At 56.8% G+C, this 26,154-nt stretch overlaps 1 protein-coding gene across 2 annotated transcripts in view; it reads left to right on the forward strand.

The window, feature by feature from the left end:
- Positions 1–6,391: 6,391 nt before the first annotated feature.
- The window catches only part of REEP6 (receptor accessory protein 6), a 106,787-nt gene continuing 87,024 nt past the window's right edge, over positions 6,392–26,154 (forward strand). For both annotated transcript variants that reach the window (XM_069216386.1, XM_069216387.1), the window contains exon 1: positions 6,392–6,582. In XM_069216386.1, coding sequence (XP_069072487.1) covers positions 6,468–6,582 — 115 coding nt within the window. In that variant the 5' untranslated portion in view covers positions 6,392–6,467. The remainder of the gene's footprint in view (positions 6,583–26,154) is intronic.

The raw sequence follows: 26,154 nt of genomic DNA on the forward strand, positions 1-26,154 counted from the left end.
TCCCCACCTCCACCTATTCCTCAGAACCCTCCTGTCCCCACCCCCTCCTGTGCATCAGAACCCCTCCTGTCCCCACCTCCACCTATCCCCTCAGAACCCCTCCTGTCCCCACCTCCTCCTGTACCCTCAGAACCCCTCCTGTCCCTCAGAACCCCTCCTGTCCCCACCTCCACCTATCCCCTCAGAAACCCTCCTGTCCCCCACTCCTTCTGTCCCTCAGAACCCCTCCTGTCCCCTCCTCCTCCTGTCCCCCCTCCTTCTGCCCCTCAGAACCACTCCTGCCCCCACCTCCTCCTGGCCCTCAGACCCCTCCTGTCCCCACCCTCTCCTGTCCCTCAGAACCCCTCCTGTCCCCACCCCCTCCTGTCCCTCAGAACCCCTCCTGTCCCCACCTCCACCTATCCCCTCAGAACCCCTCCTGTCCCCACCTCCTCCTGTTCCCTCAGAACCACTCCTGTCCCCAACCCCCTCCTGTCCCCACCTCCACCTATCCCCTCAGAACCCCTCCTGTCCCCACCTCCTCCTGTTCCCTCAGAACACCTCCTGTCCCTCAGAACCCCTCCTGTCCCCACCTCCAACTATCCCCTCAGAACCCCTCCTGTCCCCACCTCCTCCTGTCCCTCAGAACCCCTCCTGTCCCCTCCTCCTCCTGTCCCCCCTCCTTCTGCCCCTCAGAACCCCTCCTGTCCACACCTCCTCCTGTCCTCTCACGTCCCCTCCTGTCCCCACCTCCTGTCCCTCAGGACCTCTCCTGTCCCCACCTCCTCCTGTCCCTCAGAACCCCTCCTGTCCCCACCTCCTCCTGTCCCTCAGAACCCCTCCTTTCCCCACCCCCTCCTGTGCATCAGAACCCCTCCTGTCCCCACCTCCACCTATCCCCTCAGAACCCCTCCTGTCCCCACCTCCTCCTGTACCCTCAGAACCCCTCCTGTCCCCACCTCCACCTATCTCCTCAGAAACCCTCCTGTCCCCCACTCCTTCTGTCCCTCAGAACCCCTCCTGTCCCCTGCTCCTCCTGTCCCCCCTCCTTCTGCCCCTCAGAACCCCGCTTGTCCACACCTCCTCCTGTCCTCTCAGGTCCCCTCCTGTCCCCACCTCCTGTCCCTCAGGACCCCTCCTGTCCCCACCTCCTCCTGTCCCTCAGAACCCCTCCTGTCCCTACCTCCTCCTGTCCCTCAGAACCCCTCCTGTCCCCACCACCTCCTGTCCCTCAGAAACCCTCCTGTCCCCACCTCCTTCTGTCCCTCAGAACCCCTCCTGTCCCCACCCCCTCCTGCCCCTCCGAACCACTCCTGTCCCCACCTCCTCCTGGCCCTCAGAACCCCTCCTGTCCCCACCCCATCCTGTCCCTCAGAACCCCTCCTGTCCCCACCCCCTCCTGTCCCTCAGAACCCCTCCTGTCCCCACCTCCTCCTGTACCCTCAGAACCCCTCCTGTCCCTCAGAACCACTCCTGTCCCCACCTCCACCTATCCCCTCAGAAACCCTCCTGTGCCCCACTCCTTCTGTCCCTCAGAACCCCTCCTGTCCCCTCCTCCTCCTGTCCCCCCTCCTTCTGCCCCTCAGAACCACTCCTGCCCCCACCTCCTCCTGGCCCTCAGACCCCTCCTGTCCCCACCCTCTCCTGTCCCTCAGAACCCCTCCTGTCCCCACCTCCACCTATCCCCTCAGAACCCCTCCTGTCCCCACCTCCTCCTGTTCCCTCAGAACCACTCCTGTCCCCAACCCCCTCCTGTCCCCACCTCCACCTATCCCCTCAGAACCCCTCCTGTCCCCACCTCCTCCTGTTCCCTCAGAACACCTCCTGTCCCTCAGAACCCCTCCTGTCCCCACCTCCAACTATCCCCTCAGAACCCCTCCTGTCCCCACCTCCTCCTGTCCCTCAGAACCCCTCCTGTCCCCTCCTCCTCCTGTCCCCCCTCCTTCTGCCCCTCAGAACCCCTCCTGTCCACACCTCCTCCTGTCCTCTCACGTCCCCTCCTGTCCCCACCTCCTGTCCCTCAGGACCCCTCCTGTCCCCACCTCCTCCTGTCCCTCAGAACCCCTCCTGTCCCCACCTCCTCCTGTCCCTCAGAACCCCTCCTTTCCCCACCCCCTCCTGTGCATCAGAACCCCTCCTGTCCCCACCTCCACCTATCCCCTCAGAACCCCTCCTGTCCCCACCTCCTCCTGTACCCTCAGAACCCCTCCTGTCCCCACCTCCACCTATCTCCTCAGAAACCCTCCTGTCCCCCACTCCTTCTGTCCCTCAGAACCCCTCCTGTCCCCTGCTCCTCCTGTCCCCCCTCCTTCTGCCCCTCAGAACCCCTCCTGTCCACACCTCCTCCTGTCCTCTCAGGTCCCCTCCTGTCCCCACCTCCTGTCCCTCAGGACCCCTCCTGTCCCCACCTCCTCCTGTCCCTCAGAACCCCTCCTGTCCCTACCTCCTCCTGTCCCTCAGAACCCCTCCTGTCCCCACCACCTCCTGTCCCTCAAAAACCCTCCTGTCCCCACCTCCTTCTGTCCCTCAGAACCCCTCCTGTCCCCACCCCCTCCTGCCCCTCCGAACCACTCCTGTCCCCACCTCCTCCTGGCCCTCAGAACCCCTCCTGTCCCCACCCCATCCTGTCCCTCAGAACCCCTCCTGTCCCCACCCCCTCCTGTCCCTCAGAACCCCTCCTGTCCTCACCTCCACCTATCCCCTCAGAACCCCTCCTGTCCCCACCTCCTCCTGTTCCCTCAGAACCACTCCTGTCCCCAACCCCCTCCTGTCCCTCAGAACCCCTCCTGTCCCCACCTCCACCTATCTCCTCAGAACCCCTCCTGTCCCCACCTCCTCCTGTTCCCTCAGAACGCCTCCTGTCCCTCAGAACCCCTCCTGTCCCCACCTCCACCTATCCCCTCAGAACCCCTCCTGTCCCCACCTCCTCCTGTCCCTCAGAACCCCTCCTGTCCCCTCCTCCTCCTGTCCCCCCTCCTTCTGCCCCTCAGAACCCCTCCTGTCCACACCTCCTCCTGTCCTCTCAGGTCCCCTCCTGTCCCCACCTCCTGTCCCTCAGGACCCCTCCTGTCCCCACCTCCTCCTGTCCCTCAGAACCCCTCCTGTCCCCACCTCCTCCTGTCCCTCAGAACCCCTCCTGTCCCCACCCCCACCTGTCCCTCAGAACCCCTCCTGTCCCCACCACCTCCTGTCCCTCAGAACCCCTCCTGTCCCCAACCCCTCCTGTCCCTCAGAAACCTCCTGTCCCCCACTCCTTCTGTCCCTCAGAACCCCTCCTGTCCCCACCCCCACCTGTCCCTCAGAAACCCTCCTGTCCCCACCTCCTTCTGTCCCTCAGAACCCCTCCTGTCCCCACCCCCACCTGTCCCTCAGAACCCCTCCTTTCCCCACCCCCTCCTGCCCCTCAGAACCACTCCTGTCCCCACCTCCTCCTGGCCCTCAGAACCCTTCCTGTCCCCACCTCCACCTGTCCCTCAGAACCCCTCCTGTCCCCACCTCCTCCTGTCCCTCAGAACCCCTCCTGCCCCCTCCTCCACCTGTCCCTCAGAACCCCTCCTGTCCCTCAGAACCCCTCCTGTCCCCACCCCCTCCTGTCCCTCAGAACCCCTCCTGTCGCCACCTCCACCTGTCCCTCAGAACCCCTCCTGTCCCCACCCCCTCCTGTCCCTCAGAACCCCTCCTGTCCTCACCTCCACCTATCCCCTCAGAACCCCTCCTGTCCCCACCTCCAGCTGTCCCTCAGAACCCCTCCTGCCCCCTCCTCCACCTGTCCCTCGGAACCCCTTCTGTCCCCACCTCCTCCTGTCCCTCAGAACCCCTCTTGTCCCCTCCTCCTCCTGTCCCTCAGAAACCATCCTGTTCCCACCTCCTCCTGTTCCCTCAGAACCCCTCCTGTCCCCACCTCTACCTGTCCCTCAGAACCCCTCCTGTCCCCACCTCCTCCTGTTCCCTCAGAACCCCTCCTGTCCCCACCTCCTCCTGTCCCTCAGAACCCCTCCTGTCCCCACCTCCACCTGTCCCCTCAGAACCCCTCTTGTCCCCTCCTCCACTTATCCCTCAGAACATCTCCTGTCTCCTCCTCCTTCTGTACGTCAGGACCCCTCCTGTCCCCACCTCCTTCTGTCCCTCAGAACCCCTCCTGTCCCCTCCTCCACCTGTCCCTCAGAACCCCTCCTGTCCCCACCCCCTGTTGTCTTCAGAACCCCTCCTGTCCCCACCTCCACCTATTCCCTCAGAACCCCTCCTGTCCCCACCTCCTTCTGATCCCTCAAACCCCCTCCTGTCCCTCAGAACCCCTCCTGTTCCCACCTCCACCTATCCCCTCAGAACCCCTCCTGTCCCCACCTCCTCCTGTCCCTCGGAACTCCTCCCGTCCCCTCCTCCTCCTGTCCCCCCTTATTCTGCCCCTCAGAACCCCTCCTGTCCCCACCTCCTCCTGTCCTCTCAGGTCCCCTCCTGTCCCCAACCTCCTCCTGTCCTCTCAGGTCCCCTCCTGTCCCCACCTCCTGTCGCTCAGAACCCCTCCTGTCCCCACCATCCTCCTGTCCCTCAGAACCCCTCCTGTCCCCACCCCCTCCTGTCCCTCAGAAACCCTCCTGTCCCTCAGAACCCCTCCTGTCCCCACCCCCTGTTGTCTTCAGAACCCCTCCTGTCCCCACCTCCACCTATTCCCTCAGAACCCCTCCTGTCCCCACCTCCTTCTGATCCCTCAAACCCCCTCCTGTCCCTCAGAACCCCTCCTGTTCCCACCTCCACCTATCCCCTCAGAACCCCTCCTGTCCCCACCTCCTCCTGTCCCTCGGAACTCCTCCCGTCCCCTCCTCCTCCTGTCCCCCCTTATTCTGCCCCTCAGAACCCCTCCTGTCCCCACCTCCTGTCGCTCAGAACCCCTCCTGTCCCCACCATCCTCCTGTCCCTCAGAACCCCTCCTGTCCCCACCCCCTCCTGTCCCTCAGAAACCCTCCTGTCCCTCAGAACCCCTCCTGTCCCCACCTCTACCTGTCCCTCAGAACCCCTCCTGTCCCCACCTCCTCCTGTTCCCTCAGAACCCCTCCTGTCCCCACCTCCTCCTGTCCCTCAGAACCCCTCCTGTCCCCACCTCCACCTGTCCCCTCAGAACCCCTCTTGTCCCCTCCTCCACTTATCCCTCAGAACATCTCCTGTCTCCTCCTCCTTCTGTACCTCAGGACCCCTCCTGTCCCCACCTCCTTCTGTCCCTCAGAACCCCTCCTGTCCCCTCCTCCACCTGTCCCTCAGAACCCCTCCTGTCCCCACCCCCTGTTGTCTTCAGAACCCCTCCTGTCCCCACCTCCACCTATTCCCTCAGAACCCCTCCTGTCCCCACCTCCTTCTGATCCCTCAAACCCCCTCCTGTCCCTCAGAACCCCTCCTGTTCCCACCTCCACCTATCCCCTCAGAACCCCTCCTGTCCCCACCTCCTCCTGTCCCTCGGAACTCCTCCCGTCCCCTCCTCCTCCTGTCCCCCCTTATTCTGCCCCTCAGAACCCCTCCTGTCCCCACCTCCTCCTGTCCTCTCAGGTCCCCTCCTGTCCCCAACCTCCTCCTGTCCTCTCAGGTCCCCTCCTGTCCCCACCTCCTGTCGCTCAGAACCCCTCCTGTCCCCACCATCCTCCTGTCCCTCAGAACCCCTCCTGTCCCCACCCCCTCCTGTCCCTCAGAAACCCTCCTGTCCCTCAGAACCCCTCCTGTCCCCACCCCCTGTTGTCTTCAGAACCCCTCCTGTCCCCACCTCCACCTATTCCCTCAGAACCCCTCCTGTCCCCACCTCCTTCTGATCCCTCAAACCCCCTCCTGTCCCTCAGAACCCCTCCTGTTCCCACCTCCTCCTGTCCCTCGGAACTCCTCCCGTCCCCTCCTCCTCCTGTCCCCCCTTATTCTGCCCCTCAGAACCCCTCCTGTCCCCACCTCCTGTCCCTCAGAACCCCTCCTGTCCCCACCCCCTCCTGTCCCTCAGAAACCCTCCTGTCCCTCAGAACCCCTCTTGTCCCCTCCTCCACCTGTCCCTCAGAACATCTCCTGTCTCCTCCTCCTTCTGTCCCTCAGAACCCCTCCTGTCCCTCAGAACCCCTCCTGTCCCTCAGAACCCCTCCTGCCCACTCCCCCTCCTTTCCCTCAGAACCCCTCCTGCCCCCTCCCCCTCCTGTCCCTCCTGCCCCCTCCTGCCCCCTCCCCCTCCTGTCCCTCAGAACCCCTCCTGCCCCCACCTCCTCCTGTCCCTCAGAACCCCTCCATCTGTCCGCGTGACTGACAGCTCTTTAGCCCCGCCCCCTCCTCTTCCTCGCCCTGAGGGACTGGCTCATAGAAGCCCCGCCCCGCGAGTGGCAGCTGGTTGGCCCCGCCCCGTGAATGGCAGCTGGTTGGCCCCGCCCCGTGAGTGGCAGTCTTTAGCCCCGCCCCCGGGCCGCGCGGCGGTCTCGGGATTGTCTGCGGCGGAGCCGGGAGCGCGCGACGGTCGGTGCCCCCCCTCCATGGCGACCCTCCGCGAGCGCGTGCGCTGCTTCCTGCACGGGGACCACCTGCTGGGGAGAGTCCTGGGGCGGCTGGAGGCCAAGACCGGGCTGAGGAGGGAGCACCTGGCGGCAGGTGAGGGTCTGTGAGGGACCTGAGGGCAGGTGAGGGTCTGTGAGAGGGACCTGGCGGCAGGTGAGGGTCTGTGAGGGACCTGAGGGCAGGTGAGGGTCTGTGAGAGGGACCTGAGGGCAGGTGAGGGTCTGTGAGAGGGACCTGAGGGCAGGTGAGGGTCTGTGAGAGGGACCTGAGGGCAGGTGAGGGTCTGTGAGGGACCTGAGGGCAGGTAGGTGAGGGTCTGTGAGAGGGACCTGAGGGCAGGTGAGAGGGGTCTGTGAGAGGGACCTGAGGGCAGGTGAGAGGGGTCTGTGAGAGGGACCTGGCGGCAGGTGAGAGGGGTCTGTGAGAGACCTGAGGGCAGGTGAGGGTCTGTGAGAGGGACCTGAGGGCAGGTGAGGGTCTGTGAGGGACCTGAGGGCAGGTGAGGGTCTGTGAGAGGGACCTGAGGGCAGGTGAGGGTCTGTGAGGGACCTGAGGGCAGGTGAGGGTCTGTGAGAGGGACCTGAGGGCAGGTGAGGGTCTGTGAGAGGGACCTGAGGGCAGGTGAGGGTCTGTGAGGGACCTGAGGGCAGGTGAGGGTCTGTGAGAGGGACTTGACGGCAGGTGAGGGTCTGTGAGAGGGACCTGAGGGCAGGTGAGGGTCTGTGAGAGGGACCTGAGGGCAGGTGAGGGTCTGTGAGAGGGACCTGAGAGCAGGTGAGAGGGGTCTGTGAGAGGGACCTGAGGGCAGGTGAGAGGGGTCTGTGAGAGGGACCTGAGGGCAGGTGAGGGTCTGTGAGAGGGACCTGAGGGCAGGTGAGGGTCTGTGAGAGGGACCTGGCGGCAGGTGAGGGTCTGTGAGAGGGACCTGAGGGCAGGTGAGGGTCTGTGAGAGGGACCTGGCGGCAGGTGAGGGTCTGTGAGGGACCTGAGGGCAGGTGAGGGTCTGTGAGGGACCTGAGGGCAGGTGAGGGTCTGTGAGAGGGACCTGAGGGCAGGTGAGGGTCTGTGAGGGACCTGAGGGCAGGTGAGGGTCTGTGAGAGGGACCTGAGGGCAGGTGAGGGTCTGTGAGAGGGACCTGAGGGCAGGTGAGGGTCTGTGAGAGGGACCTGAGGGCAGGTGAGGGTCTGTGAGAGGGACCTGAGGGCAGGTGAGGGTCTGTGAGAGGGACCTGAGGGCAGGTGAGGGTCTGTGAGAGGGACCTGAGGGCAGGTGAGGGTCTGTGAGGGACCTGAGGGCAGGTGAGGGTCTGTGAGGGACCTGAGGGCAGGTGAGGGTCTGTGAGAGGGACCCGAGGGCAGGTGAGGGTCTGTGAGAGGGACCTGAGGGCAGGTGAGAGGGGTCTGTGAGAGGGACCTGAGGGCAGGTGAGAGGGGTCTGTGAGAGGGACCTGAGGGCAGGTGAGGGTCTGTGAGAGGGACCTGAGGGCAGGTGAGGGTCTGTGAGAGGGACCTGAGGGCAGGTGAGGGTCTGTGAGAGGGACCTGAGGGCAGGTGAGGGTCTGTGAGGGACCTGAGGGCAGGTGAGGGTCTGTGAGGGACCTGAGGGCAGGTGAGGGTCTGTGAGGGACCTGAGGGCAGGTGAGGGTCTGTGAGAGGGACCTGAGGGCAGGTGAGGGTCTGTGAGAGAGGGACCTGAGGGCAGGTGAGGGTCTGTGAGAGGGACCTGAGGGCAGGTGAGGGTCTGTGAGGGACCTGAGGGCAGGTGAGGGTCTGTGAGGGACCTGAGGGCAGGTGAGGGTCTGTGAGGGACCTGAGGGCAGGTGAGGGTCTGTGAGAGGGACCTGAGGGCAGGTGAGGGTCTGTGAGAGAGGGACCTGAGGGCAGGTGAGGGTCTGTGAGAGGGACCTGAGGGCAGGTGAGGGTCTGTGAGGGACCTGAGGGCAGGTGAGGGTCTGTGAGGGACCTGAGGGCAGGTGAGGGTCTGTGAGAGGGACCTGAGGGCAGGTGAGGGTCTGTGAGAGGGACCTGAGGGCAGGTGAGGGTCTGTGAGAGGGACCTGAGGGCAGGTGAGAGGCACCTGAGGGCAGGTGAGGGTCTGTGAGAGAGGGACCTGAGGGCAGGTGAGGGTCTGTGAGAGGGACCTGAGGGCAGGTGAGGGTCTGTGAGAGGGACCTGAGGGCAGGTGAGGGTCTGTGAGAGGGACCTGAGGGCAGGTGAGGGTCTGTGAGAGGGACCTGAGGGCAGGTGAGGGTCTGTGAGAGGGACCTGAGGGCAGGTGAGGGTCTGTGAGAGGGACCTGAGAGCAGGTGAGGGTCTGTGAGGGACCTGAGGGCAGGTGAGGGTCTGTGAGAGGCACCTGAGGGCAGGTGAGGGTCTGTGAGAGGGACCTGGCGGCAGGTGAGGGTCTGTGAGAGGGACCTGAGGGCAGGTGAGGGTCTGTGAGAGGGACCTGAGGGCAGGTGAGGGTCTGTGAGAGGGACCTGAGGGCAGGTGAGGGTCTGTGAGAGACCTGAGGGCAGGTGAGGGTCTGTGAGAGGGACCTGAGGGCAGGTGAGGGTCTGTGAGAGGGACCTGAGGGCAGGTGAGGGTCTGTGAGAGGGACCTGAGGGCAGGTGAGGGTCTGTGAGAGGGACCTGAGGGCAGGTGAGGGTCTGTGAGAGGGACCTGAGGGCAGGTGAGGGTCTGTGAGAGGGACCTGAGGGCAGGTGAGGGTCTGTGAGAGGGACCTGAGGGCAGGTGAGGGTCTGTGAGGGACCTGAGGGCAGGTGAGGGTCTGTCAGAGGGGCACCTGAGGGCAGGTGAGGGTCTGTGAGAGGGACCTGAGGGCAGGTGAGAGGCACCTGAGGGCAGGTGAGGGTCTGTGAGAGAGGGACCTGAGGGCAGGTGAGGGTCTGTGAGAGGGACCTGAGGGCAGGTGAGGGTCTGTGAGAGGGACCTGAGGGCAGGTGAGGGTCTGTGAGAGGGACCTGAGGGCAGGTGAGAGGCACCTGAGGGCAGGTGAGGGTCTGTGAGGGACCTGAGGGCAGGTGAGTGTCTGTGAGAGGGACCTGAGGGCAGGTGAGGGTCTGTGAGAGGGACCTGAGGGCAGGTGAGGGTCTGTGAGGGACCTGAGGGCAGGTGAGGGTCTGTGAGGGGGACCTGAGGGCAGGTGAGGGTCTGTGAGAGGGACCTGAGGGCAGGTGAGGGTCTGTGAGGGACCTGAGGGCAGGTGAGGGTCTGTGAGAGGGACCTGAGGGCAGGTGAGGGTCTGTGAGGGACCTGAGGGCAGGTGAGGGTCTGTGAGAGGGGCACCTGAGGGCAGGTGAGGGTCTGTGAGAGGGACCTGAGGGCAGGTGAGAGGCACCTGAGGGCAGGTGAGGGTCTGTGAGAGAGGGACCTGAGGGCAGGTGAGGGTCTGTGAGAGGGACCTGAGGGCAGGTGAGGGTCTGTGAGAGGGACCTGAGGGCAGGTGAGGGTCTGTGAGAGGGACCTGAGGGCAGGTGAGGGTCTGTGAGAGGGACCTGAGGGCAGGTGAGGGTCTGTGAGGGACCTGAGGGCAGGTGAGGGTCTGTGAGAGGGACCTGAGGGCAGGTGAGAGGCACCTGAGGGCAGGTGAGGGTCTGTGAGAGAGGGACCTGAGGGCAGGTGAGGGTCTGTGAGAGGGACCTGAGGGCAGGTGAGGGTCTGTGAGAGGGGCACCTGAGGGCAGGTGAGGGTCTGTGAGAGGGACCTGAGGCCAGGTGAGGGTCTGTGAGAGACCTGAGGGCAGGTGAGGGTCTGTGAGAGGGACCTGGCGGCAGGTGAGGGTCTGTGAGAGGGACCTGAGGGCAGGTGAGGGTCTGTGAGAGGGACCTGAGGGCAGGTGAGGGTCTGTGAGAGGGACCTGAGGGCAGGTGAGGGTCTGTGAGAGGGACCTGAGGGCAGGTGAGGGTCTGTGAGAGGGACCTGAGGGCAGGTGAGGGTCTGTGAGAGAGGGACCTGAGGGCAGGTGAGGGTCTGTGAGAGAGGGACCTGAGGGCAGGTGAGGGTCTGTGAGAGGGACCTGAGGGCAGGTGAGAGTCTGTGAGAGGGACCTGAGGGCAGGTGAGGGTCTGTGAGAGGGACCTGAGGGCAGGTGAGGGTCTGTGAGAGGGACCTCAGGGCAGGTGAGGGTCTGTGAGAGGGACCTCAGGGCAGGTGAGGGTCTGTGAGAGGGACCTGAGGGCAGGTGAGGGTCTGTGAGAGGGACCTGAGGGCAGGTGAGGGTCTGTGAGAGGGACCTGAGGGCAGGTGAGAGGGGTCTGTGAGAGGGACCTGAGGGCAGGTGAGAGGGGTCTGTGAGAGGGACCTGAGGGCAGGTGAGGGTCTGTGAGATGGACCTGGCGGCAGGTGAGGGTCTGTGAGAGGGACCTGAGGGCAGGTGAGGGTCTGTGAGAGGGACCTGGCGGCAGGTGAGGGTCTGTGAGAGGGACCTGGCGGCAGGTGAGGGTCTGTGAGAGGGACCTGAGGGCAGGTGAGGGTCTGTGAGAGGGACCTGAGGGCAGGTGAGGGTCTGTGAGAGGGACCTGAGGGCAGGTGAGGGTCTGTGAGAGGGACCTGAGGGCAGGTGAGGGTCTGTGAGAGGGACCTGAGGGCAGGTGAGGGTCTGTGAGAGGGACCTGAGGGCAGGTGAGGGTCTGTGAGAGGGACCTGAGGGCAGGTAGGTGAGGGTCTGTGAGAGGGACCTGAGGGCAGGTAGGTGAGGGTCTGTGAGAGGGACCTGAGGGCAGGTGAGGGTCTGTGAGAGGGACCTGAGGGCAGGTGAGGGTCTGTGAGAGGGACCTGAGGGCAGGTGAGGGTCTGTGAGAGGGACCTGAGGGCAGGTGAGGGTCTGTGAGAGGGACCTGAGGGCAGGTAGGTGAGGGTCTGTGAGAGGGACCTGAGGGCAGGTAGGTGAGGGTCTGTGAGAGGGACCTGAGGGCAGGTGAGGGTCTGTGAGAGGGACCTGAGGGCAGGTGAGAGGGACCTGAGGGCAGGTGAGGGTCTGTGAGAGGGACCTGAGGGCAGGTGAGGGTCTGTGAGAGGGACCTGAGGGCAGGTGAGGGTCTGTGAGAGAGGGACCTGAGGGCAGGTGAGGGTCTGTGAGAGAGGGACCTGAGGGCAGGTGAGGGTCTGTGAGAGGGACCTGAGGGCAGGTGAGGGTCTGTGAGAGGGACCTGAGGGCAGGTGAGGGTCTGTGAGAGGGACCTGAGGGCAGGTGAGAGGGGTCTGTGAGAGGGACCTGAGGGCAGGTGAGAGGGGTCTGTGAGAGGGACCTGAGGGCAGGTGAGAGGGGTCTGTGAGAGGGACCTGAGGGCAGGTGAGGGTCTGTGAGAGGGACCTGAGGGCAGGTGAGGGTCTGTGAGAGGGACCTGGCGGCAGGTGAGAGTCTGTGAGAGGGACCTGGCGGCAGGTGAGGGTCTGTGAGAGGGACCTGAGGGCAGGTGAGGGTCTGTGAGAGGGACCTGAGGGCAGGTGAGGGTCTGTGAGAGGGACCTGAGGGCAGGTGAGGGTCTGTGAGAGGGACCTGAGGGCAGGTGAGGGTCTGTGAGAGGGACCTGAGGGCAGGTGAGGGTCTGTGAGAGGGACCTGAGGGCAGGTGAGGGTCTGTGAGAGGGACCTGAGGGCAGGTAGGTGAGGGTCTGTGAGAGGGACCTGAGGGCAGGTAGGTGAGGGTCTGTGAGAGGGACCTGAGGGCAGGTGAGGGTCTGTGAGAGGGACCTGAGGGCAGGTGAGAGGGACCTGAGGGCAGGTGAGGGTCTGTGAGAGGGACCTGAGGGCAGGTGAGTCTGTGAGAGAGGGACCTGAGGGCAGGTGAGGGTCTGTGAGAGAGGGACCTGAGGGCAGGTGAGGGTCTGTGAGAGAGGGACCTGAGGGCAGGTGAGGGTCTGTGAGAGAGGGACCTGAGGGCAGGTGAGGGTCTGTGAGAGAGGGACCTGAGGGCAGGTGAGGGTCTGTGAGAGGGGCAGGTGCAGGGTGGGGAAGCACGTGGTGGCAGGCGAGGGGTGGGCTGTGGGGAAGCACCTGGCGGCAGGTGAGGGGTGGGCTGTGGGGAGGCACCTGGCGGCAGGCGTGGGGTGGGCTGTGTGGAAGCACCGGGCGGCAGGTGAGGGGTGGGCTGTGGGGAAGCACCTGGCGGCAGGTGAGGGGTGGGCTGTGGTGCAGCACCTGGTGGCAGATGAGGGGTGGGGAAGCACCTGGCGGCGGGTGGGCTGTGGGCAGGTGCTGGGTGGGGAAGCACGTGGTGGCAGGTGAGGGGTGGGCTGTGGGGAAGCACCTGGCGGCAGGCGAGGGGTGGGCTGTGGTGAAGCACCTGGCGGCAGGCGAGGGGTGGGGTGAGGAAGCACCTGGCGGCAGGTGAGGGGTGGGCTGTGGGGAAGCACCTGGCGGCAGGTCAGGGGTGGGCTGTGGGGAAGCACTTGGCCGCAGGTGAGGGGTGGGCTGTGGGGAAGCACTTGGCGGCAGGTGAGGGGTGGGCTGTGGGGAAGCACTTGGCGGCAGGTGAGGGGTGGGCTGTGGGCAGGTGCGGGGTGGGGAAGCACGTGGTGGCAGGCGTGGGGTGGGCTGTGGTGAAGCACCTGGTAGCAGGCGAGAGGTGGGCTGTGGGGAAGCACTTGGCGGCAGGTGCAGTGTGGACTGTGGGCAGGTGCGGGGTGGGGAAGCACGTGGTGGCAGGTGCATGGTGGGCTGTGGGGAAGCACCTGGCGGCGGGTGGGCTGTGGGGAAGCACCTGGGGACAGGTGCGGGGTGGGGAAGCACGTGGTGGCAGGTGAGGGGTGGGCTGTGGGGAAGCACCTGTTGGCAGGCAAGAGGTGGGCTGTGAGGAAGCACCTGGTGGTAGGGGTGGGGAAGCACGTGGTGGCAGGCGCGGGGTGGGCTGTGGGGAAGCACCTGGCGGCAGGTGAGGGGTGGGCTGTGGGCAGGTGCGGGGTGGGGAAGCACCTGGTGGCAAGTGAGTGGTGGGCTGTGGTGAAGCACCTGGCGGCAGGCTTTGTTTTAAAATACCTTACAGGGCTAGGGCACCTGCTGCAGAGATCCCTGTGTGCCCATCAACCTTCAGGGGATTATGGTAGCGGTAGGATAATGCGAGTGGTTGTTGCTGTTGCGGAAGAGTTCTGCTGTTTTGTCCCCTCACAGATTTGTCTCATAAGGTAGAACAGAGGGTTAATGTACAATGTTAATGTTAATGCTGCAAAGTACATTGTGTTTTTATTTTGACAGCTAAGTGGGCTACTGCACTTACCACTGAGATAATTTTACTTCCAGTTCATACCTTGCAGTCCTAATATAGCACAGCTGTCTATTCACCGGCATCAAGGCGCTGCGTGTAAACTCTGTCATGGGTTTAGATGCTTATTGTTTCTTCGCATTCCCTTGTTCTTCTAAGATTGCACAGAGGGGCTCCTCTTGGAAGTAGAAAGTCTTGTTGGTACTGACAACCCCCATCACTGCGTTAGGTTTTATATCTGGACTCTGCGCTTCTACGGACCGTTCACTCTTAACATATACGGCCTGATTACAACTTTGGAGGAGGTGTTAATCCGTCCCAAATGTGACGGATATACCACCAGCCGTATTACGAGTTCCATAGGATATAATGGACTCGTAATACGGCTGGTGGTATATCTGTCAATTTACCGTCACTTATGGGACGGATTAACACCTCCTCCAAAGTTGTAATCAGGCCCATAATGTTTACAGGTACGGACCATATGGGATTCGTACACCTTATAACCCTCATTGTCTTATGTAACATTGATTACACACATGTGCAATACATTGTACCTCTGCGTATGATGTATAGTCCTCCGATCCTACACTGGGATGAGTACTGCCTTAAAATATATTTTTTTTAAACCAAAGAACTAGTCGCTGGCCTTTAAATCATTATTTTAGTTACGCTACACAAAGATAAACCTTGCATTCTTGCAGTGCGTGCACATCTCTTGCACGGGGGTGGAACACAGTCAAAACCGTGCCTCCAAGACCTAGTTTCTCTGAAGTACTTGTGAAGTGATAACAAGCTGTGTGCCTTTGTTTCGTACATTGCATTGCCATCTAGTTAATAGGCTCCAATTAGCCCCCAGCCAGGGTGATACTTGAACAAAAGAAGGGCTGATGGCCCTTTAAATCAGGCCTTTGTTTTGGGGTGGGCTGCAAGTGAAAAATAAGAAGGCACCCTGGCTTACCTGCAGGTTGCTGGTCCGAACGGAGAGCAGACATCCTGTCGATGCTGCTGAATGGTCAGAAAATGACACTAGGATAAAGTCAGCACGCCTCCCTGGGCAGGCTGGACCCACACCTGGCACAGAAATAGATGCTGGAACCAGGATCCAGACGGGATCTCCCTCCTTTTCAGCACTGATGAAAGCACTACAAACCATTGAGTAGGAGGGGTGAAAAACAGCCAAAACAAACAACTCGGGGTGTCACAAGACAGCCACACTCTGAATGTCCCCCAAAATCTGAGATTCACAAAAACGCACCCTAAAAAACACAATCTACTCAGACAGTGGGGTTCATTGGCTTCCTAAGAATGAGAACCCTTAATTCCAACTCGCTTTGACCTACTTTGTACATCATAACTCACAGAAAAATGAAGGCCTTTTCACCTTATCCTTTACCAAAGTGGGTCTTAACTTGGCAGACGGCTCTGTGGGATAAATGCTCGCTACTAAAACATGCAGTGATTTGCAGGTCTTGAGTTCCCTCATTCATAGGGCAGCTCAGCCTTTCATCCTCCTGAGGCAGATAAAATGAGTCGCATTTCCCCTCTCGGTAAAGGGTGTTACTGGGCCCATCAGGATTACAAGATGTAATATTTTGCCAGGAAATTTAGATGCCAAAAGCAGCTGTAATCTCCAGAGGAACGAGGGATTGACCGACAGTGTCCTGTATGTTCTCCAGCATTATCTATTCCCCCTTTTTTAGTGACTGGGCGCAGGGGGTGTGGCTAAATGACATGGGATACCACCAATGCTTAATTTGTAAAACAGTAAGCGCTGGTGCAGAAGGTTTTGCTCAGCAGCGGGGGCTATCGAATATCAGGCTCGCTGAATGCCACGGCTGCGTAGACCTGATTCCACTTCATGCATCTTTAATCCAGCACACCACACTTCCTGGTTGCTTTATGTGTTTCACCCTTGGGCCATACACAAATAAACAAATTGATATCAAGTATATTCTTTTTAAATGTTTTAATTCGTTTAATTTTATATGGCCTCTGGGATTAAACAAATAATCAGATAATCACTTCCTGTCTGTTTATCTCATGGATGCCAAGGCCGTCTAGTCTTTGTTCCACCTCATGCCTCCTTGATCCACACTCTGTCTATCTCATGGATGCTAAGGCCGTCTAGTCTCTGTTCCACCTCATGCCTCCTTGATCCACACTCTGTCTATCTCATGGATGCTAAGGCCGTCTAGTCTCTGTTCCACCTCATGCCTCCTTGATCCACCCTCTGTCTATCTCATGGATGCTAAGGCCGTCTAGTCTCTGTTCCACCTCATGCCTCCTTGATCCACCCCTACACTTCCTGTCTATCTCATGGATGCTAAGGCTGTCTAGTCTTTGTTCCACCTCATGCCTCCTTGATCCACCCTCTGTCTATCTCATGGATGCTAAGGCCGTCTCGTCTCTGTTCCACCTCATGCCTCCTTGATCCACCCTTACACTTCCTGTCTATCTCATTGATGCTAGGCCGTCTAGTGTTGGTTCCACCTCATGCCTCCTTGATCCACCCCTACACTTCCTGTCTATCTCATGGATGCCAAGGCCGTCTAGTCTCTGTTCCACCTCATGCCTCCTTGATCCACCCCCACACTTCCTGTCTATCTCATGGATGCTAAGGCTGTCTAGTCTTTGTTCCACCTCATGCCTCCTTGATCCACCCTCTGTCTATCTCATGGATGCTAAGGCCGTCTCGTCTCTGTTCCACCTCATGCCTCCTTGATCCATTCCTACACTTCCTGTCTATCTCATGGATGCTAAGGCTGTCTAGTCTTTGTTCCACCTCATGCCTCCTTGATCCACACTCTGTCTATCTCATGGATGCTAAGGCCGTCTAGTCTTTGTTCCACCTCATGCCTCCTTGATCCACACTCTGTCTATCTCATGGATGCTAAGGCCGTCTAATCTCTGTTCCACCTCATGCCTCCTTGATCCACCCTCTGTCTATCTCATGGATGCTAAGGCCGTCTAGTCTCTGTTCCACCTCATGCCTCCTTGATCCACCCCCACACTTCGTGTCTATCTCATGGATGCTAAGGCCGTCTAGTCTCTGTTCCACCTCATGCCTCCTTGATCCACCCTCTGTCTATCTCATGGATGCTAAGGCCGTCTAGTCTCTGTTCCACCTCATGCCTCCTTGATCCACCCCCACACTTCCTGTCTATCTCATGGATGCTAAAGCCGTCTAGTCTTTGTTCCACTTCATGCCTCCTTGATCCACCCTCTGTCTATCTCATGGATGCTAAGGCCGTCTAGTCTCTGTTCCACCTCATGCCTCCTTGATACACCCCTACACTTCCTGTCTATCTCATGGATGCCAAGGCCGTCTAGTCTCAGTTCCACCTCATGCCTCCTTGATCCACCCCTACACTTCCTGTCTCTTTACCTCATGAATACTAAGATTGACTGGTCTTGATTCCACCTCATGCCTCTTTAATCTACAAGTGGACAGTTCTGTCTATCTCATGAATACCAAGAGGATCTAGTCTTGATTTAACCTCCTATCTCTTAAAACCATCGGCCTACTCATCCTGCCTCTCATGAATCCCAAGGCTGTCTAGTCATAATTCCACCTGAAGCCTCCTTCATCCAACACCAGACAATCCCTGCCCCCCATCTCACTCTTGCAGGTTCTTGCTTTCCTCCTTTGTATCAGTTTCCTGTCTTTTTCTTCCTCCTCTCTCCCTGGTGTCTTTTCAGTTGTTTGCTCTGCATCAAAGTTTGAGTTGAAATTAGTGGAAGTGCCCGAAAATTGGTGCTAGTGGGCCCCATCTGCAAATACAGCCTCAAACTAACCATTGGATACTTCCGTAAGCCAAGTAATATTAACATGTATATTGTGCAGTTGAGTCTGAAATGACAGAAGTCTGGACCTTGGCTGCTAAACAACAAGCAAAGTATATGACAGCCTTTGGGTGTTTGTGCAACATAAAACTGCAAATAAATCATTATTCATTGCCACCTCTTGGGCATACAAAAAAAAAAGTGTATATTGTCAAAAACAGAAGGTAAGGGTTACACAAAAGGCCCAAACTCCCATTTATCCAAGAGTCTAACAACAGAGGGCCTTGTGGCATGTCTCAGGGACACCACGTGTACCTCCATGCATCTGCACCACTGCCTGTACCATGTCTCTAGGAAGAATATCTTTATTGCTCGATTAATAACAAGCCATTGCAATATAATACATGGTGAAATGCCGATTTTAAAATACCCAGCTGCAAAAGTCGAAAAATGAAGATCTTAAAATACTTGAAAGCGGTGGGGGCGTTTTGTCGGGGGCTGATTAAGGTTGTTACAAACCCCCCCTAATCAGGCTGATTAGTCATTAATACGCTGCCCGCTCAGACCCGGAAAGAAAACAGTCCTTCGCAATCATAAGCAAGTTTTAAAAACTGATTTCATGAAAAGATGGTAAAACATGTAAACTACCATTTGCTAGTTGTCGAGCAAGGCGCTCTATTAATCAGTCACTGCAGACATTAATAACGCTACCTGTTCTGAACCAAAGAGAAAACGGTCATAAACGATATTGTGAACAGGTTTCAAAAAGTGAGTTCGTACGGAGATGGTAAAACATGTACACTGTCATTTACGAGTTGTCGACTGGGGCACTCTGCATATCAAACAATTAACCCAATGCGGCCATGGTCATTTTCTTGTGAAACAGTTGTAAAAACTTTACCTACCCCTGCGCCCTCCCCCCGCCCGTCCCACAGCAGAATGGAATTGACTCGCCCTTGAGCCACGTTCTCACCGCCAGTCTGATCGCCGGCAGCTGCAGGAGCGGACATTATGAATCGGAAAATGCTGTTTTAGCAGCTTTCTTCTTTCTGGGCCAAGAGACTGACGGGTGCAAAAGGCGTGCAACAATGTTTCTTGATTATGGCCGCATAAGAGGCAGTTTTGGTCGGAATACTGATCTTTCCAGGAGGGGCGAGCTTCTTTGGTGTTGAAGAATCTCATTCGATATAGCAAGAATTGATGTTTTACTTGAATGGAAAAGTATTCAGCTAAATAACCTTATGGGGACAGAGTTGAATAAAACCCCAGGACCGCCGAGGCGTGGCGTCTTTTGGCCAAAGAGGCCTTGTCTGTGATAAGCAATAGAGAGTGGACAGAGATATTAACTAATCTGTTAAATCCAGACTTCCCCATGATAAACGTCCATGCTTCTTCCATTCCCAGACTTTGGATGACTTGGTTTTGGTAGCGTCCCCAAGTTCCTTTTCTGTTGCTGATTTGTTGCACCTGCACTTGCCAGCAGGAATGGATTATGGAGGTGTTCTCCGTGGACCGTAGCCTCCGTGATGCTTTAATAAAGGCTCCCTTTCACTGAAAGACCTGATTTATTATTATTATATATATTTTTAAGCCCATCTTCATTCTGACCTGGGCTGATAAGGTGCTTTTCAGAGTGTTAATAACAGCCTTACATACTTTAACTTGCCTGGTGTTTAGTAAGAGGATCTCCCGGCCCTTCAATACTTCAGTCTAGTAGAAAATAGCTGGAAGCAGCGGGGTTGGCGTGATTTTTAGGAGGGGAGACCAATTAAGACAGCTCGGCTTCCTCGTAAGCAGCTTCAAACTATATGTTAGTGAGTGGACCTTTGCGTCGACCAAAATAAGGTTGCGCTTCCATTTCAAACGTGCTTCGGGATGGAATCCTAAATATTTATATGACTGCACCACCTCCACTTTTTTTTTTTTTTTCCTCCCAGGAGCCAATTAAAAGATTTGTAATTCGCCCTGAGGAGCTGCATCAGTTTTGATTTGGCCAGGTTTATTTCTAGGCCTTGCTGATCCATAAGAGTTTTAAGCGCTGTTAAGCTCCTTTGCCGGCCCGTGGAGTATGACTCAGTAATAAGATGTCATCAGTGTATTGTAGGTACCTGACTTTGTCTGAGCCTAACGCAGGGGGAAGGCTGTTTACTTGTGCTAAGACACTGGCGAGCTCTGCCAAGTATAAATTAAACAGGATTGGAGCCAAAACACAGCCGTGCTTCAGGCCAGTCTTTGTGGGTATTCTTTTTGTTAATGTGGTGCCATCTCCAATTTTAACCTGGACCCGGGTGTCGGTGTAAATATCAATAATGGGCCTTAGATTATTCGGGATTCCCCATTTGGCCAACTTGGACCAGAGCCTTTCCTTAGGGACCCGGCCAAAGGCAGCATTGAGATTGACGAACCGTGCACAAAGGCTCCGCTTCCCGTGTCTGGCTTTTTCCACAATAAGGGAGGGTGCAATTACATTTGTTGATGTTCCCATGCCTGCCCGAAGCCTGTTTGAAATCCCAGAAGTAGTTTATTTTCGTCTGCCCAGGTTTGAAGATACTGTAACAGGCAGGATCCATAAAGCTTAGCTTTCACACCAATGAGGGCTATTAGCCTGTAGTTCAAGGGCAGAGCCGGATTTCCACTTTTAAAGATGGTGTGTATAATGCTGCCTATCCACCATTCTACGATCCGTTTTGCATGAGTGATGGTCTTAAAAAGTGGCAAAACATACTGCAGCCAATGTTCTGGATCGCCTTTGAAGATTGCATTTGGGAGCCCGTTGGGTCCAGCAGCCCCTTAAGACTTCATTTTCTTGATCAGACCGGCTAGTTGTTCTGGCTCCCTGACTTGTTTGTGATTTTCCTTCTCCGAGATAGCCAAAAGCTTCCCCTTTATTGGTGACTTGGGGGCTGGTTATTTCTAGGGAGCGGTTGGTCCCCCAGCAGTTGAAATGAAGGTTTAGCTGTTGTTGTTTTTTTCACCATCTGTTGGCCCTTACAAGATGCAGATGTGGTTCTCCCAGGAAGCTGAATCAATCCGAGACTGTGGTTTCTACTTTTTCTGAGTGCTAGTTCGTTCACCAGACCCCAGAAGAACTTATTGTATGGCATTCTACTTGCCCAAAGTAATTTGGTCCATGAGGTTTCTTGAAAGCTTTTCTTCGCGGACCGACAATCGGCGCGATGCTTTTTTTTTTCATGGCCCACAGGGTAAGCTTATCTGGGAGAGTTCACTGATCACATACCCATCCAGCGGGTGGTTTGCCAAGGATGTGTTCTTGCACCAACGCTTTTTACTTTATTTATAAATGAGTTAGTGCATGCTGTGTCATCTTGTCAAAATGACGCTCCCTCCCTTAATGCGCAAAAAATTCCCATATTACTTTTCGCAGATGATTCTCTTCTCATCTCTAAAACCCCCATGGGTCTTCAGATCCTTGTTGATAGGTTTAATGCTTTCTGTGCAGACCACGGCCTGGAACTCAATGCCAGTAAAACCAAACTGACGGTACTCAGTTCAGGACCAGTTAGGAGATGTATTATTACTCTAGATGGGTCTCCCTTAAGTAAGGTTTGTTCAATAGATTATCTGGGAGTAAGAATTACAAACAACATGCACTGGGAGGACCAGATCAGTAAAAGTGTATCACTTCTTCAGCACCGGTCAGACACCATTCTGTGCTTTTATAACAGCACTGCCACCAAAGCTGTTTCTCCGGCTATTAAGATCTATTTGGCAAAGCGCAGAGTGCTGCGGCCTATGGTGCCAAGGTGTGGGGCTCTTCTAATACCAATAAACTGTCTGTGGGCGAACACAATTTCACCAGAGCTCTACTTTCTTGTCCACCTCTGACTCCGGTCTTTTGGGATCTCTGGCTTAATCGCATCTCCGATGTGATAGCCCTGAGACCCTTACTTTTCTGGGTAAGGATTTGGACCACACCAGAGCTGTCTATAGGGACTCCCTTCTTGATATTTTAAATAGACCTAATGCAGCCTCTGTCCCCTGGCTCAGGTATGTGTATAAATGGTTTCGTACCTTGGGACTTGGGAATTATTGGGAGAACCCTCAGAATCTGGGAAAGGCCCAGAACAATCTCTGAAATCTGTCTCTTGATCTTATGTTAGAAATAGTTATTCCCTATGTACATCCTATGGACGATTGCCAACACAATTTCTTGAGTTTAAATGGTATCCTCAGTTTTAATCTTATCTAGATTTTATTCCTGATCTATTGGGTAAGAGCTTGTATGCTCGTTTTAGATTCGGGTGTCTACCATTAAAATATTTAACTGGTAGTTGGAGACCACTACCGACATCCAACGTATGTCCTGGCTGTCATCATGTTTCTGAATCTGTTGCACATTTTATGTTCTTTTGCCCAGCGTATGCCCTTCCCCGGCATAAATGGATACATCCAGTTTGCCGGAATATGGGCATAAGACAATGTAGTGTCACCTTTAGGATATTGAGGAGTGATGCCTCATTTGCTTTAATCTGTGCGGTTAGCAAGTCCCTTGTGGCCACATGGCATACATGTACTTGTCTATTAAAAATGTCATCTTATTAGCGACTGTTGCTTTTTAACTTTTCTTATCTATTTATTTATTATGTATGTAAAAAAAATTTATTGCTGTGGTTTTATGCTTTGATCAGTATTTATGACCGAATAAAGCTTGTGTTGATTGAAATGGATGGGGTTTAAATTAGACAGAATGTAGATCTGCCTATAAAACCTGGGAAAGTTCTCTTATTTCCCCTATCAATTTTAAAATGTTTCCTCTGTTGAGAATGTCCGCTCTGACTTAAAATGTGGAATAAGGAGTAGTTTGTGCGCCTATGGGGACATGGTGGCTGAGGATACCACTGATATCCTTTCCCTCCATTGGATCGGTGGAGGCCCCTTAAGACCTACTTCTTGGTGATCCTGAGGCGGGTGGTTTGAGTGCAGGCTGGTGCGGGATGTGCTCCTCTCGTTCCCTCTGTGGTCCAAGGCTTCCTCCTCGGGCAGGTGGTTCGAGTGCAGGCTGGTGCAGGATGTGCTCCTCTCGTTCCCTCTGTGGTCCATGGCTTCCTCCTCGGGCAGGTGGTTCGAGTGCAGGCTGCTGCGGGATGTGCTCCTCTCGTTCCCTCTGTGGTCCAAGGCTTCCTCCTCGGGCTGGTGGTTCGAGTGCAGGCTGCTGCGGGATGTGCTCCTCTCGTTCCCTCTGTGGTCCAAGGCTTCCTCCTCGGGCGGGTGGTTCGAGTGCAGGCTGGAGCGGGATGTGCTCCTCTCGTTCCCTCTGTGGTCCAAGGCTTCCTCCTCGGGCGGGTGGTTCGAGTGCAGGCTGCTGCGGGATGTGCTCCTCTCGTTCCCTCTGTGGTCCAAGGCTTCCTCCTCGGGCAGGTGGTTCGAGTGCAGGCTGGTGCGGGATGTGCTCCTCTCGTTCCCTCTGTGGTCCATGGCTTCCTCCTCGGGCGGGTGGTTCGAGTGCAGGCTGGAGCGGGATGTGCTCCTCTCGTTCCCTCTGTGGTCCAAGGCTTCCTCCTCGGGCGGGTGGTTCGAGTGCAGGCTGGTGCGGGATGTGCTCCTCTCATTCCCTCTGTGGTCCAAGGCTTCCTCCTCAGGCGGGTGGTTCGAGTGCGGGATGTGCTCCTCTCGTTCCCTCTGTGGTCCAAGGCTTCCTCCTCGGGCAGGTGGTTCGAGTGCAGGCTGGAGCGGGATGTGCTCCTCTCGTTCCCTCTGTGGTCCAAGGCTTCCTCCTCGGGCGGGTGGTTCGAGTGCAGGCTGGAGCGGGATGTGCTCCTCTCGTTCCCTCTGTGGTCCAAGGCTTCCTCCTCGGGCGGGTGGTTCGAGTGCAGGCTGCTGCGGGATGTGCTCCTCTCGTTCCCTCTGTGGTCCAAGGCTTCCTCCTCGGGCGGGTGGTTCGAGTGCAGGCTGCTGCGGGATGTGCTCCTCTCGTTCCCTCTGTGGTCCAAGGCTTCCTCCTCGGGCGGGTGGTTCGAGTGCAGGCTGCTGCGGGATGTGCTCCTCTCGTTCCCTCTGTGGTCCAAGGCTTCCTCCTCGGGCAGGTGGTTCGAGTGCAGGCTGCTGCGGGATGTGCTCCTCTCGTTCCCTCTGTGGTCCAAGGCTTCCTCCTCGGGCTCCTTGTTGTAAGCTGGTGGAGTAGGCTGGAGCGGGATGTGCTCCTCTCGTTCCCTCTGTGGTCCAGGGCTTCCTCCTCGGGCTCCTTGTTGTGAGCTGGTGGTGTAGGCTGGAGCGGGATGTGCTCCTCTCGTTCCCTCTGTGGTCCAAGGCCTCCTCCTCGGGCTCCTTGTTGTGAGCTGGTGGTGTAGGCTGGTATTCTGTTGCAATGCGAAGCGCAGTGCTTGTATGAACGAGCTTTCTGCTGCCCAACTTACTAGTCAGATTTGCCTCTTTCGCCTCGTCTTCTCTTCGTGGGTTGTCTGAAGATAGTTCTTTGTTCCTTGCTTCTCTGACCCCTGTCTGCGGGGGATGGAATTGGTCTTCGGGAAATTTAACTTGAATTGGGCTGTTCCTCAGCTGTTAGTCTGCTGAAAGTCTGGTGAAGGTAGTCACATTTTCATTGCTTGTGTTTAGGGCTGGTGGCTGTTTCTGTTGTGCAAAGAATTGCCATATAATTGTTTTGCTGGTCCGTTCTTCTTCTTTTTAATTTTTTTTTTTCTTTTTCCGTGCTTCTCTTTGCTTCTTCTTTTCCATTTTTTATTTTGGTGGCATTGGGCTTTGTAGAGTGCTGTAAGGGGCATTCACCTCTGTTGTTGTAGTTGTGCCTGTGCTCTCGCATTTTTTTCCTGATCTTATAGGCCCCTTTCTGTGAACGAAGTTATGTCCTTCTGGGCTCTGCGTGCCCTACTTTCTGTGGGGAAATTAAAATAGATGGCTCCCTTGGTGAGTTTTCCATGATCGTGGTCTTTTCTTCATGTTCTACTAGATGGTCTCTAGACCGAAACCTTTCCCTTGTGTTTAGGGCCTACGCCCTAACTTCCATGAGTAATTAGTTGAGAATGGTAGCGATGACATGGGGCTTTTTCCCTGGGAGGCGGAGTCACATGCCACTTGTACGTAATTGTGCTTTTGGGTGCTGTGAATCAGGTCGTTAAGGGCTTGTAGCTTTGAGTCAATACCCACAATATATTTGGCCATTATGTTAAGTAGATCAACTTGGATGTCTTGTTATTCTGCCTGATGCTTTATTGCTCCTGCCATTACGTCAAGCGTTGATAGAAGTGAGCCCCACGTATTGGCTGGAACCTCCGATTGTAGCCGGGAATTTTGCATGCGGTCCTGGAAGGGGCTTAAGGATATTGCGATGTTCGTCGATTCCTCTTCATCCTTTTAGGTAGATTCAAGAGAAGGGGCCGCCTTATCCTGCGCGGTGCTAGCCTCATCCGCGAAGGAATCATATTAAAGAGTTCTATTAGAGGATGGTCATAGGTGCCGGCAAAATCCAGCTGGCCTGAATCCTTCCTTGTTTGTGAGATTGGAGATTGATCCTTCCAGCTGCTAAAATCCAAGGATAACATAGACTCCAAAGAATCTGCTCTGTCGGTTTCAGCCTTCATGTTCCCAGATATGGGAGGGAAATGTGCTTTTTGATTATAGCTGGTATCTAACCATTCAGGCTCTTGTAGTTTGTGGTTTGGGGGAAAAGATACCATGGGGATCTTCCTCAAAATTCTCCCCTATTGAGGTGTCGGCACGTACCTGCGGTCTTGGATGCCGGGCTGTTAAAAAGCCTGTTATTTTATACCACACTTCTTTTGCTGGCGGTACTGATGGTGTTTTAAAGTCATTTTGCCTCCGTTCCGTGGGCTGTTTTCCTTTATTTAGTAAGGTGCCTAAGCATGCTGTTGATGAGTTCGCAGGATAAATTTGCCTTGTTCTTTTTGGTAGCCTTTTGCTCCCCCCATTTGGAGCCCCCCCGCCCCCCGGAGCTTCCCAGATCGCATTGTTCTTGCCTGCTAATTCAATAATTAAAAGTATTTGCAAGAGTGGTCGACTGTGATATTGTTGGTGGTCTTTTGTTCTTTGGTCTTTACTTGGGGGCGGAGTGAGGAGGGTGAAGGTGATAGCTTGGTAGCTCCCCTGGCACTCTGTGGTGTCAACCCCCTCTGGGGCGCCCTACTCTCCCCACGTTGCGGGAGTGCAGATGCAGAGGAAGATGCTGATGGGGAGGCTTTGATTGTGAGGTTCAATTGTGGTCTGCCTCCCAAGTGCCGCTCCAGCTGCTGCTCCACTCCTACTTGTCCTGGGTCTGTGCTGCTCCTGAACCTAGGTCGTTGGTCCCGGATCGGGAGACCGGGGCGGGGGGAAGGGTGGTGTCTGTGCTGCTCCTGTTGGAGGGTGGCGTTGATTTTCACACTCCTATGATTTAGCTGTAGGGCCGGGGTCTGGTTGTTTTGGCAGGCTGGGACGAGCGGATTTGGCACCCCTCTGATCTCCCGCCAGTACCGCTGTTAAGCTGCTGTCGAGCCGCGCTCCTCCCTGCTGCTGCGACTCTGGACCGCTCTGGTGATTAAGTGGGTCGGACGGGGTCCACCTGGATTAAGTTTGGCTCCCCTCCGGCCCCCGCCAGTGCCGCTACTGGAGTGTCACGCTCCTCCCTGCTGTCGCAACCGATGCTTGCAGCTTGATAGCTCAGCGCTCCGCTCCTCTGACTGCGCCTGTGTCTGTCTTTGCGT

Source organism: Pleurodeles waltl, chromosome 12 (genome assembly GCF_031143425.1).
Source record: "Pleurodeles waltl isolate 20211129_DDA chromosome 12, aPleWal1.hap1.20221129, whole genome shotgun sequence".
Taxonomy (NCBI): Eukaryota; Metazoa; Chordata; class Amphibia; order Caudata; family Salamandridae; genus Pleurodeles; species Pleurodeles waltl.